The sequence below is a fragment of the Vicia villosa genome, linkage group LG7 (genome assembly GCF_029867415.1).
Source record: "Vicia villosa cultivar HV-30 ecotype Madison, WI linkage group LG7, Vvil1.0, whole genome shotgun sequence".
In the NCBI taxonomy this organism is placed as follows: Eukaryota; Viridiplantae; Streptophyta; class Magnoliopsida; order Fabales; family Fabaceae; genus Vicia; species Vicia villosa.
The window spans coordinates 95,939,461-95,954,349 of record NC_081186.1 but is presented as its reverse complement, the minus strand read 5'-3'; the positions used below and the strand labels follow the sequence as shown (position 1 = coordinate 95,954,349).

Here is a 14,889-nt window from a genome sequence, read left to right as displayed (position 1 = left end):
CAATGTTTTCTAAAATAATAATGCAATTTTTTAAATGGATAAATTTTGTCATCTAAAAAAGATGCCGGTCAAAGTAGTTAAAGAATGCATCAAGATTCACAGTAATTTCCTTTGGGGGGAGTGGTGGAGAAGAGGATTATTCATTGGGTTAGTTGGCAGGCGGTGACGTTGCCTTATTTAAAAGGGGGTTTAGCCATTAAAGATATTAAAGATTTTAATTGCGCTCTTTTGAATAAGTGGAGATGGCGGATAGCTAAAGGAGGGGGGACGTTATGGTGGGAGGTTTGGAAGGCCCGATATGGAGATGTCAAAATGCAAGTTTTATGTGGCGGAGATTCTCACTCTCGTTCATCTTCATCTTTTTGGGTGGCGGGACTTATTAAAGGTTGGTGTTTTTTCTCCTTTTCTTAAGGACCCTTTAATCTCCAATTGTTGTTTTAAAGTGGGTAATGGTTTTAATACTCCCTTTTGGGAAGTTGGATGGATTAATAGTTCTAGTTTGTTGGAAGATTTTCCGAAACTTTTTGCGTTATCTTCTTTGAAAAAAGTGTCCGTAACGGCTATGGGAGGTTGGCGAGACGGGGTGTGGGTTTGGGGTGATTTAGGTATCTCGGTGGTTGAGGTTACGGAGGCGAATTTGTCTCTGAGGCTAGCGGTTTTGAGAGGTCTTTTAGAGGGTTTTGGAGGTTTGAAAGAATACAAGGACTCCGTGTGTTGGCTTCTTGATTCAGAAAAGTGCTTTACGGTTTCTTCGTGTTATCATTGGTATTCTTTATTACGCACTCCTTTTGGTCCCTTGAACAAGAATGAGGAGGCTTTGGAATTGATTTGGAAGTTGGAGGTTCCTTTTAAGATTAAAGCTATTGCTTGGAGACTTTTTGTGAATAGGCTCCCCACTAAAGATCTTTTAGTGTATAGAGGTATTAATTTTTCTACTTCTAACTTAAATTGTGTTTTTTGCGACTCGCATTTGGAGGATATGGACCATATTTTTTTCAAATGTGAAGTGGTTAAGGTTGTTTGGAAGGAAATTGGTGAGTGGGTGGATTACCCGAGATGGAAGGAGATTGATTGTATTCCTTTTTTTATGGAATGGTATTCCATGGGCCGGGTAAAAGGCATCAAAGTTGGCAAATTGGGGGGTGTTTTGGTTAGCCACTTGTCGGATTATTTGGTTGACAAGGAATGACTTTTGTTTTAGAAACGAAGTTTGAAATATTAACAATATAGTTTGGAATATCAAAATTTTGATATGGAGGTGGTCTTTCTTGGGCGATATTGCTTATCCCAATTGTAACTTTTACGATTTTAGTAAAGATCATTTATCTTTTATGTCGTAATTGTAATTGGTTTGTAATATCGTTTTTTTGTCGGACTTGTTCCGTTATTGTGTAACAAGGTTGGAGAACCCTTAGTTCTCTCATTAATCAAATTCTTGCTTACACAAAAAAAATTTATTGTTCGTTTGCCTGCTGTTTTTATATAATATTGATTTTATGGGTGACTTCTAAAGCGAGGGCTTCAACAAATCCCTCACCAGTGGACCACTTGAAGAACAAATAAGAGTCATTAAATTAGTCTAATTTACAAATGTTATTATACACCTTACACATCAAATCACACCTATTTTTTTTTCCAACTTTTTCTTCATTTCTCTATTCCCAACTGCATACCCACCGTCACAAAGCCCTTTCATCTTATCATCTCCGACCAATTTACACTACAACATTGAATCAAACAAATTTAGAACCTTTTGAAAACCTGTGTTTCTCAATATGAGAATCATATAAAATAAAACAATAAGAATCAAAATGTTATTAATTTTTTTTCAAAGGAAGTGAATGATAACAAAAAAAAGAATATGATAAAAATTGATTCAAGAGCCCTTAGCCATAAAATTAAAGGTTTTTTATGTCAAAATTAAATCCTTATTTTATATTTGAATTACAATTTTATTTGTCATATTTCGGATTGATCATTGTCTTTGGAAATTATCAACATTCTTAAAATTAGTCTCATTAGACACAAGTAGTTTGAGTGTATCATTCAAGGACCGCAGAAACCAATTTCGTTTGTGCGAGAAGTTAAAGCAGGAATTGAGGGATACATGATAGAGAATAGAGATGGTGGAGTAATCTAAACCTTTAATTATTTTTTAAATAAACCTTATGGTGTACAAAAGAGTCTCACGAGTGAAACACTTTTTTTTTTTTTTTTTTTTTTTTTTTTTTTTTTATGGTTGATGCTAGACACCACCAATTTTATCAAATTATATTAAAATATACATTTATATATTTATTAGGGATGTCAATGGGGCGGGGTCGGAGGATACATTCTCATCACAATCCACACCTTCGAATCTATTCTCTATCTCCGCTTTGGATCCCTGCTACGGGGGATTTTGTCCCCCATCTCCGTCCCCGCGGATCTCCGCAGGTCCCCACGGATCCTCAAAATTCATGTGGAGATCCATAAACATGATTTTTTATTTATTATTTTAAATCAAATTAATAGTAAAAGCTTCAAAAACTAACCACAAGAAATTTAAAAATTATTCATTTGTGATAAATATATTATTTTAATACTATTTAATCTAAAATATTGAGTGTCATGACCACCAAAATTTCAAACTAAAAAAAATGAAATAATCTTTTATGTTTCACTCTTTTACTAACAATACGGATATATTTTAAATTTGTGTATAAGATTAATTATATAAAATGACAAATAAATTTACATAATAATTTAAAATTATATATAAATTAGTGACATTATGCTATTTTAAGCGGGGCGGGGGATATTTACGCCACATCCGTCTCCAAAGTACGTTCGGGAGACTTTCCTCCCCATCCCCGTCTCCACGGGGATATCCCGTCTTTGAACCCCAAACAGAGAATCTCCACAAGAATCCCGCTAACGCAACGCAAGTTGACATCCCTAATATTTACTAGCAAACAATTTTGAAAGAAATGAACACTGTTTTTGAAAAGTTAATATTGTATTTAGGGGTGGCAAACGGGCATGCCCGCCCCATTTAGGCCCGTCCCGCAAAAGCCCGCAAAAAAACGGGGTGGGGCGGGCTTTTTTAAGAGTGCGGGTCTAAAACCTTTTCCCGCCCCGCAAAAAAGTGAGGACGGCGCGGGGAAAGCCCGCGGGCATTCGGCTTTTTAGGCCTAAAAATAATAAAATTTTATGAAAAAACAAATGCCCGTAAAAGCCTACAAAAAAACGGGCGCGGGGCGGGGCGGGCACATTAAAGAGAGCGAGCCTAAAACCTTGCCCCGTCCCGCAAAAAAGTGCGGGTAAAATAGACTTTCCCCGCAGGTCGGACCCGTTTTGCCACCCCTAATTGTATTCACTACAACGATGTTTGTTTTTTTCCACATTATCCAAATGAGAGAACAATTGGCACCTCATATCTAAATATCCAAATGAGAGATAAATTGTCACTGCATAAGTCTTATTCACAGTCAACGATAAATTGTCACTGCATAAGTCTTATTCACAGTCAAGTCTTTCCATTTTGTCTTGCTCTTATTAATTCTTCAGTATTTTTTTTTGGGAACGTGAGAAAAAAATAATTTGATTTTCTTTTTTAGTTTGACAACCTAATAGTTTGAATTTTAAATAAATAAATAAGATATCATATATTCGAAACAACGTTGATGTTTCTATGCAATGAAATATCTTTACACAGCTAGCCATAAATTAATGTAATGATATTTTTGTTTTATCTCTTAATAATAAATAGAGTTTTATTATTTTAAGAGAAAAAATAGCAATTACTATTAATAACTACAGTTTAATGGAAATATATCAATTCATATTTAATTATTATGAGTTTTATTTTCATTTATTTTTAGGACAAAACTTACAAACATAGGTGCTGACCAAGTGGAGCGCATTCTTATGAAAATAATCAAATTAATTTGTTTTTCTATTAACATGGAAGTTAAAATACACGGAAAATACTTAGATAGACACAACTATAACACCTGGATTTACACACAACCAATCACATTTTTATTAATTAAATAATAAAATTAAATTATCTCTCTATTTCATTATCACAATCACCCTCCATGTTCGCAATTAAAAACGAAATTAAATTTTAAATAAATTTAAATTCTCTCTCTTCTTATTGGTTGTGCCTAAATATATAGATTTAGGTTTCATAGGTGCTGATCAAGTGGAGCGCATTCTCATGAAAATAATCAAATTAATTTGTTTTTCTATTAACATGGAAGTTAAAATACACGGAAAATACTTATATGGACACAACCATAAAACTGGATTTACATACAACCAATCACATTTTTTTTATTAATTAAATAATAAAAATAAAACTGTCTCTCTCCTCCATTATCACAGCCACTCCGTCTCCATGTTGTCAATTAAAAACGAAATTAAATTTAAAATAAATTAAAATTTTCTCCCTCCTTATTGGTTGTGCCTAAATATATGGATTTATGTTTGTTTCCATGCAAGTATTTCTCTATAAATATTTAAAAATATCTTTGTATAGAAGTTAATTTTTAACACACACTGTATTATGTTCATATGATTTGACTCACAAAATGACTAGATGAAATTTTGATGTCTGAAATTTAACTTCTAGACGTACCCTATTTCTTTTAAACTTCTGAAACTATTACCCTATGAAAATACCACAATCATATCTACGGGAAATGTTAAGTATTAGCAAAAACCGCAATTATATCTACGGGAAATGTTAAGTATTAGTAAAAACTTGTGAAATTTGCTACGAAAATTTTTAAGATACGTCTGAAAGATAACTTTTGAATAAGGTGAAGGGGTGAATTTTCATTGAGTTTGGGAGAAATATATAGGGTGTATAGAGCAACCGCTATTTTTATACTCTTAATATTTTGATTTGACTTTAGTGATAAGCGAAAAGAGTTAAAACTATCTCATATGTGAATGATCCAATTCACAAAAAGGTGATTTAGTTTCTGTTTGGTAAGACACACTTTTGAGATTATAGCTTATAACTTATAGCTTATAAGCTCATATGATAATTTAAACCTGTTTGGTACGGTCTTTTCATCTCGAGTTTATAGTTTATTTTGCTAGCTTATAGCTTATTTCTAGACATTATTTTAAATAGCGTTTTATCTTATAGCTTATAACTTATTATTATTTCTTCTTTTTTTATCCTTACTATTTTAGTAAAAACCTACTTTTATTCTTTACAATTTATTTTATTTTAATTTAAAATAAAATAATTATGTATTAAATATCTTTTATGTCATTTTACATGTATAAGTTACTTGAACGATTAATTTTATCAAACACTTCAATTAACTTATTTGCTATCAGTGTCATCCATCAGCCATAAACTATAAGCTATCAGTCATCAACCATCAATTATAAACTATAAGCTATCAGCTAACTTATCAGTCAACCGCTATTTTTACTAAACAGACTCTTCGTCAAGCTTGCCTAAGGGTAAAGTCATTAAGAAACGTCTTAGACCTCTAAAAATGTATAAATAAAAAAATATTAAATTAATATTAATTGGAATTGATTATATTAAAGCAATATTGTATTTTAAGAAAAAGTTATTGTTGACTTATAAGACGTATCTTAGTTTTTTTTTTTAATAAAAGTGCTTTAAACTTAAATTCGACTTATGTCTCTTAATGTATTAAGGTGGCCATGGATTTAGTATATAGAATTTTATATGTTAGTTGGGATAGAGCCACCTGCAATAGTTCATCATACTCCCAAGGAGGAACCATCCCTTTCTATACCTCTTTTTCTCACTCAGTCACACTGAATTGTTACCTCTACTTTCTTTAAGTTAAGAATAGCTCATAATGGATAATGATATTTCCTAAACTAAAATAATTCAGTGGAAGGTATGAGCCTAATGAGATGAAAATGTCTAATAGTGTTTGACCTTTAAAGATTCCATTCATGATGAGTGAGAATGAGGGGTGGTACATGCAAACACTTTATCGTTCAAGTCAATGAATGAATAAAGCAAAGAAGAATGTTTTTAGGATTCAGGGAGTGTGTATCTTGATTATGATGTTTTTCATTCTTATAGCCTAATTCTAGGGATTAATTACCTTCTTTCTTGAGGGAGGTGTCACTATATTAATTTTTACGTCGTCTAACACCCTTTATTTTGATCACACTAGTTTATAGAATGTGTCATTAGGGAAGAACTTAGTATGTTCATGATGTCTTTTCAACTTATTTCCTTATATCACTTTTCTTTGCTACCCGTAATCTTATCGTCCATCACGATCAGTCGTTGTAAATCCCTTGCTATAAAAGTAATTATCAGTTGTAAATCTTCAGGCTTTTGCAATGTTCTCCTAAGTTTTCACATGTCCAAAATAGGACAAATTAACCTCAAAGTCTAATAGCGACATGTTAGAAATTTATCGGTTCTTGAGCTTTATTTGAGTTCAAGTTCTGGTCCTTTAGAGTCTGAGTCTTAACTTTTGATCCTTCAGACTCTGGCTCTTTAGAGGATGAATTGATCTTCAGAAGATGAATTGACCAGATTCTGGATAATTCAATTTCTGATAATCAAAATATGACTTGATCAAAAGTTGATTCTTCAGAGTCTGATCTTCAGAATCTCCCTCTTAAGAGCTTCTCTTTGAATATTTTATGCAGTTTCATACTTAACTTCAAATAACTATATTAATCTTTATACCTGCCAACTTGAATGCATATTACTCTACTCAATTATTCTTTAAATACTTTGTTATCATCAAAATCTAAGGGATATGGTATAAACCAATTTTATTCCAACACTGTTTGTCAATAAATAATGTAACTCTTAAAAATTTGTAAGCTTAATCTTTTGCCATGTGTCAATCCATATCTCATAACATGATGACCTATTACTAACCCTCTTATGATAAGCTAGCGCTTGGTTATTGTTGTGATATTTAAAGCTAGCACTGGAATTTAGAAGATTTCAAAAGATTAAAGCCGAGTTGAGCTATCACATTAAAGGATAAGGGTGTACAATAGGTAAAAAAAGACTGTGATGTCTCTCATGTGTGTTGTATTATCCTAGTACACGTTCTATAAAAGATAATATGCTTTATTTTTGGACAAGGTTTATAGATCATTTAAGAGTTACAAAGAAGAAAAAATAAGGGCTTTTTACAGCATGAAAAGCCTTACTATATAGAACATGTATTAGAAAGTTATGAGAGTTTGTAAATCAGAGATTCTACAAAGAAGAAGAACAAACTATAGCTCCCATATCCATTTTATTCTCCAAAGTAGTTATGAATAAATCTAACGCTTAGACGCACAACACTAAAGGTCACTTACAATTGACAAATTGCAAGATACTTGAGTACTTTCATAGTGAAATTATGTTCTATGGATAACAAGATGTCAGACATAATGTTGTAAAAATGTGTATGGCAAGTATAATGCATTTTGTCGAAATAAAGGAAAATATAAATAACACTTGTGGTAATCCAACTCGATGTAAAAATCACCTGCATTTGGAGAGTGTTAACCTGATGAAAGGAAGTTCAATCTTAATAGTCAGAAATACAAATTGGTTTGATTTGAAATCCCATAATTCAATGTCTCTTTTGTTAATACTATCCATATACTTCGATCCATGGCTCCCCCTGAATCCGAGATCCCTCTCATTTTTCACACACAAACTTTCCCAACTACTTTGATAGCTACAAATGTATATGAATGATGGAACAATACTATAACACACATACTATATTCTTTTAACTTAATATGCATGAATAAAGTATTACACAAAAACAAACACAAGACTTAAAACAAACTAACACACCTAACTTAGTAATACAAAGTGGGTATTCACATTGTATAATTCCTCTTTAAATAGTAACAATGGTCCAACTTCAAAGTCAATTAGGGTTTAGGTTTGAATGCAGCTAGACTTCTCAAAAGCACAAGAAACCAATCTTCAATAATGTTGATTGTAAAACATTATTGATTAAATATTGAACAAATCAAAATTCCCCAAATTTTATTTTGCTAAAAAAATATTGAGTAAAACTTTTTTAATCTAAAACGCGCACAAAAGTCAAATTCTTAATTATATAAAAGGAAAAAAATTATTAAAAGCGCGAGAATTACTCAAACTATCTTGGGGGAGAAGTAACCTAGAGTATGACAAGATGTCTCACAAAACGAATGGCGTTATGCTTAACAGGTTTCTTTCTTATTGAAGTGTCTTGATCACATAGATAGAATATGTCTCTCACATCTTGGTAGAACATCTTGCTTAACATGTTATCTATAAAATATTGCCAATCATATGTAATATTACTTAGGTTTATCATTTTCATTATCATTGTTTAGGAATGTGTAAATTAGGATCTTAGTTTGTTTTATCTTCTTCGCTTATTATGTGCTAAATCTTGCATTGTGGATAATGTGAAATTTCATGGAATAATATTCTTTTAATTGTGAATGAATGTGATGTTGTTTTATGTTTATTTCTTGTGATGTAATGTCATATGTGTAATTCAGAGTTATATCACCTTAGAGTTAGATACAAGTTTGTTAGATTATAGTAGTGTTTAATAAATGAATTTTAAGAACTAGTATGGTAAAGTAGCAAGTAGACATACATTGCTTACTTAGTCACTTTAGGTATAAAGGACTAAGACCATAGAGGTAAATTTATCATGTTTTATTTGAAGTATACTTGTGTTATTGTGTGGCTTTGGTACAAGATCAATAATTACTTACTAGATATTTTCAAGTTGTTAACAAATATCACAAATTTAGCTCTGACCTCACTGGACATGACACCGCATGTCATATACAAAAACATTGGATGAATTCATGAAATGGTTCATTGTCCAACATATTCTCATACTCTATTTTCAGCCTTTGATATCTCTCAGTGATTATAAAATTTCAACCACGTGACATACGTAATTATTTGTTAGCATATCTCATGCATTATTTTACCAGGTTTAGGATTGTTTATCAAAACATTTAATCCAATTCTCGTGTCGTGGGATCAATTTTTTTCTTATCACTTTCTACAAGATTGACTATGTATTTACACACGTATAACTAAGCAATAAACTTTGTTGCTGTTGTGGGAGACTGTGTCATTAACCTTTGATTTTTCATCTAAAATAGTGATATAATTTATTTGATATGTTTTTATCCTTTAGTGAAATGACTGGTTGCATCCAAAAACCTGCACGTGCATATTGATTTTCCTGAAATACAAAATAGGTCCATAGCCAGAAAGAACATTTAATATTAAGGAGATCTCAACAAGCTCATCATTTGTTAGGAAGCCCTGTTCTAGAACTTGAACAAGTTGACATAGAAGTTGAAGACGGACAAAAAGAGGAAAAAGAGGGCATGGCTAATCAAGATACCATTAACATTGCCAATTATCAAGCAAGAAACATCATAGACTATGATTTTTTTTATCCTAATGCCATGAATACCAGTGTCACAAGTTATTGGACAATACTCAAGTGTTGCGACATATGATCCTAATCTACATTTGAAGTAATTCCTTGAAATTGCGAACAATTTCAAAATCTTTGAGATAATTGATGACATATTTGGCTCAAATTATTTCCTTAATCTATAAGGGGTCGTTCTAATAATTGGCTCAATTTCTCATAATCAAATTTCATAGCCACGTGGAATGATTTAGATTAAAGGTTTTTAGCCAAGTAATTTTTTCCTTGCTAAAAAAATGTCAAAATGAGAAACCAAATTAGTTCATTTGGACAAGGAGAAGATGAATCTATATTTATTAATTGTTATTTGAAAAAGATTTAAGGAGCTGTTGAGACATCCAATTTTTGTACAATTGGATACTTTCTACAATGATCTAGATGAAGATACAAGTTGGAAGCATTTTCTAATGGAGTTTTATTATCCAAGTCATATACTGAGAGTTTTAAATTGATTGAAAGTATCACAACCAACATCTCTCAAATCAAAAGACCAATTCTATAAGCTACATGTAGTAAGAGGCTACATGGAGTTCATAAAGTCAGTGAGTCAACTGCTTTTGGTGCACAAATCGAACATATTCAGAACATGATAAAATCATTTATGACACCAGCTGACACGTCACTTCTAAATCAATAAAAATAATTTAATGTATAAAAAATTAGATTTAGAGAGTCATATACAATTATTTTTGTAATACTAATTCCAAGAATCTCCAACTTGCAGGAAGCAAACAAACTCAAAAATAGAAAAACTTACTAATAATACAACAAAATTCCAACTTTGACGAAACCAAAGAAAAGTGATAGTAACAAATTATAAAATCCAAAAATGTTTCAAAATGTGACTGAAGAAAATATTGATATTGAATACCATACGTTATAACACGAAGAGTCCGTGTAAACGAAAAAAGAGAAATAATAAAGGATTATTAATTTTTTGGTTTGTGAAGTACAAGATATTGTCATGAGAGATGCTATTAGAGTATTAGTATTAATTGAATAATTTAAATAATAAAATATTTATATTAAATTGAAGTTTGAATGTGTTACTTTGGTAAAATGTTGAAGTGAAGAAAATATGGTAATGCAAAAAGAACATAGCAGTTGATTTAAATTTTATTATATTTATTATAATTATTATAATTATTTTGATTTATATTTTGTGTAAAGTTTAATTTAAATATATGAAAAGAATTCTGAAATCTAATTGATATTTTTTTATTAGAAAGTAAAACCCGAACACAAGTTTTTTTCTGAGATTAATCTTCCAAATTTTCACACATGCTAACATAAGTTTTCACTCTTATATTATAAAAATAGTTTAGCAAAACAATTTATTTAAATATGAAAATCGATTTTGAAACGTTGTGCGTTTTTTCCATGAGAGAAAAAATAGGCACCACATACCAAAATGAGAATAATTAGCACCGCGTATTCCAAGTCTTATTGATATAGTCAAGTCTTTCCATTTTGTCTTATTCTTTTATATTCTTCATTTCATTCGTAGTTTGTTTCTGAATGTGAGAAGTAATAACAACAAGCTGAATTTCATTACTTTGGTTGAGAAAAACATGAAGATAATATTGAGTATTCTCAAGTTAGTTGCAGTACTCTTTATTGTGGTGTTGAACTTGTTTGTGAATGGAGCTGTTGGTTGCTTAGAGAATGAGAGACAAGCTCTTCTTCAATTGAAGGCAAGCCTTGTGTTGGATGACACTTCCTTGTTGACTACATGGGACAGTAAGAGTGATGGTTGCTGTGCATGGGAAGGAATCCGTTGTAACAATCAAACTGGACATGTTGAAATGTTTCATCTAAGTCATCCTCTGTTTGGATTTTTTCCAGGTGAGATCAACGCATCTTTGATGGAGTTGAGACATTTAAAATATTTCAACATTAGTGGGAATCGATTTTCAAACAGTATATTTTCAGAATTATTTGGTTCACTTACCAACTTGAGATTCCTTGACCTCCAAGATTCATTTTCTGGGGGAAGAATTCCAAATGATCTTGGTCGTCTTTCAAACTTGCAATATCTTGATCTTTCACAGAACGATCTGGAGGGTACAATCCCTCATCAACTTGGAAATCTCTCTCATTTGCATTACCTTGATCTTTCAGCAAATGATTTTGTTGGAACCATTCCTCATCAACTTGGAAGCCTTTCAAAGTTGCAGGAGCTTAATCTTGGATACAATTTCAGACTCAAATTTGATGATAAGAACAATCATGTTGGAGGTCAGTGGCTTTCTAATCTCACTCTTTTAACCCATCTTGACTTGAGTGGCATATCAAATCTCAACTCTTCTCATGTCTGGCTGCAAATGATTGCTAAGCTACCTAAAATACAAGAGTTGAAGCTATCTTTTTGTGGCATTTCTGATCTTTACCTCCATTCTCTGTCCCATTCACGGTTGAACTTTTCTACTTCTCTTGCAATCCTTGACCTTTCATATAATGCCTTTTCATCTTCCAAAATATTTGAATGGGTGTTTAATGCCACCTCCAACTTAATTGAGCTTGATCTTAGTTATAACAATTTCAATGGCACTATTTCATACGATTTTGGCAACATCAAAAGCCCTCTTAAACTACTTGACTTGTCGGAAAATGAACTACAAGGTGGAGTTCCAGAATCTATTAGACATATATGTACGTTACAATCATTGCATCTTGATCGTAGCAACTTGAATGAAGACATTTCAACCATTCTACACAAATTGTCTGGTTGTGCAAGATACTCGCTGCAATATTTGAGTTTACATGACAACAAAATTACTGGAGCACTGCCTAATTTTTCAATATTCTCATCTCTAGTAACAATCGACCTTTCATTCAATATGTTAAGCGGGAAGATTCCAGATGGAATTCCAAAATCATTGGTGTCTTTGGGATTTGGCTCAAATTCTCTAGAAGGTGGAATTCCAAAATCATTTGGTAACCTATGTTCATTAAGATCGCTAGAGTTGTCAAGTAACAGGTTGAGTGAAGATCTCTCAGTGATACTTCATAATTTATCTTTTGGGTGCACAAAAGACTCACTTCAAGAATTATACTTGGATATCAACCAAATGTCTGGCACTCTACCTGACATGTCAATGTTCTCATCTTTAAGAACTCTGAGCCTATCCAGCGGTTTATTAAATGGGAGGATACTAAAAAATTCAACATTCCCCTTTCATTTAGTGAGTCTATACTTGGATTCTAATAATTTTGAAGGTGTGATTACCGACTCTCATTTTGGAAACATGTCTATGTTAAAGGATTTATACTTGAATGACAACTCATTGTCTCTCGTATTTCCTGAAAATTGGGTGCCAGCTTTTCAATTGAATACCATTGGGTTAAGGTCATGTATGTTAGGGCCTAGATTTCCAAAATGGTTGCAGAGTCAAAACCTTCTTCAACAGATAGACATTTCTAATGCTAAAATTACAGATGCAGTTCCAGTATGGTTTTGGACTCAAACAAAATATTTAAAGTTCATGAATATTTCATACAATAATCTCTTTGGCACAATTCCAAATTTGCCTATAAGATTTTCTGAAGGTTGTGAAGTAATTCTTGACTCAAATCAATTTGAAGGTTCAATCCCTCTGTTTCTGCAAAGTGCAGCATTTCTACGGTTGTCTGAGAACAAATTTTCAGATACTCGTTTATTGTTATGCTCTAACAATACAATCGATAGATTGCACCTATTGGATATATCAAAGAATAAACTATCCAAGCAGCTCCACAATTGTTGGAGTCATTTGAAATCATTGGTATTTCTAGATTTGAGTGACAATACTTTGTCTGGTGAAGTACCATCCTCAATGGGATCATTACATGCACTTACAGTATTGATATTGCGTAACAATTCCTTCACTGGGAAGTTGCCCGTCACCTTGAAAAAATGCACACGACTGATCATGCTTGATGTTGGAGATAATAGTTTCTCCGGACCAATACCGTATTGGTTAGGACAAGAATTGGAAATGTTAAGCTTACGAAGGAATCAGTTTAATGGAAGTATTCCACAGAGTCTTTGTTACTTAACAAATATTCAACTGTTGGATCTCTCAGAAAACAGTCTATCAGGAGGAGTTTTCAAATGCTTGATGAATTTTTCCGCAATGTCTCAAAATGATTCCTCAACTAGAGCCATACTCTTAGGTTTACCTTACTCATATGGAAACGGGTTTACTTCCGGCTATATATCCTATGATTTGATTGCTGTGCTGATGTGGAAAGGTACAGAACGATCGTTCAAGAATAATAAACTCATTTTGAACAGCATTGATCTTTCAAGCAATCAATTGACCGGAGACATTCCACAAGAAATAGGGAACTTGATAAGATTGGTATCCTTGAATTTATCAAGAAACAACTTGTCTGGAGAAATCACTTCAAAGATAGGAAGATTAACATCACTTGATTCTCTTGACTTGTCACAAAACCATTTCTTTGGTCCAATTCCTCAATCTCTGACTCAAATTGACCGTCTGTCTACGTTGAATCTATCTCATAACAATCTGTCTGGAAGAATTCCAATCAGCACACAGTTACAGAGTTTCGATGCATCAAGTTATGAAGGGAATGTTGATCTTTGTGGGAAACCGCTTGACAGGAAATGTCCAGGAGATGAAGAGGTTGCTCATCCAAAACCAGAACCACATGAAGAAAGTAGCCCAGAAGATAAAAAACCAATTTATTTGAGCGTGGCACTGGGATTTATCACAGGATATGGAGCACTTTGGGGATCATTGTTTCTCATCAAAACTTGGAGACATAAATATGTCTTGTTCTTGAACAACATAGTTGACACGATGTATGTGTTTATGATGCTGAAAGGAATTAAATTTCAAAGGTGGCTCAGAAGTTTGCAGGTAATCTTTTTCTTTCCCTCTTTGTTCGTATCATTTTTGTTAAATATGTGAAGTTTGAGCTTACAATAAAATTGTTTCATCAAAATAAAAGATATTTTTCTGCATAATTTTTTTTTCAAAATTTAAGGTTGATTGAAGACTTTAAGCATTTTAGCCAGAACATTTAAATATAAAAAAGAATATTGAAAATTCATGATTTATTAAGTTACGTCCTTTGATCTCTATGTAATTTTTACAGGAAAAGTTTGTCTAATTGAAGCATTTGCATCTCTGTTGAAGAAAGATAGCAGCTGATGAGACAAAAATAAAGGAGTTCAAAGTTCTCTGTTTCAATTCAGTTTGTGAAGCATGTATGCTGTGAGATTGATATTGTTATTCTGAAAATGTTTTATAATCTAGTTATTGAGATACTGTAATGGTGCTACTCTTTGTCCTACTTTACTTTTCCAACATAGTTGTATTAATGTTATTTAAAGAATAAGTAGAACTGGAAGTTTCCAAATACTGGATTGGAGTAAAAAATTTGATTGTTTTTA

General features: G+C 32.2%; 1 protein-coding gene across 2 annotated transcripts; it reads left to right on the top strand.

The window, feature by feature from the left end:
* Positions 1 to 10,962: 10,962 nt before the first annotated feature.
* Positions 10,963 to 14,889, top strand: LOC131616007 (receptor-like protein EIX1). 2 transcript variants are annotated; one of them, XM_058887218.1, is made up of 3 exons: positions 10,964 to 11,330; positions 11,607 to 14,353; positions 14,592 to 14,889. In XM_058887218.1, the coding sequence occupies exons 1-3, from the start codon at positions 11,057 to 11,059 to the stop codon at positions 14,604 to 14,606; spliced, it is 3,036 nt and encodes a 1,011-aa protein (XP_058743201.1). In that variant the 5' UTR covers positions 10,964 to 11,056; the 3' UTR covers positions 14,607 to 14,889. The 2 variants fall into 2 exon arrangements, with proteins under 2 accessions (XP_058743200.1, XP_058743201.1); XM_058887217.1 differs by having other exon boundaries at positions 10,963 to 14,353.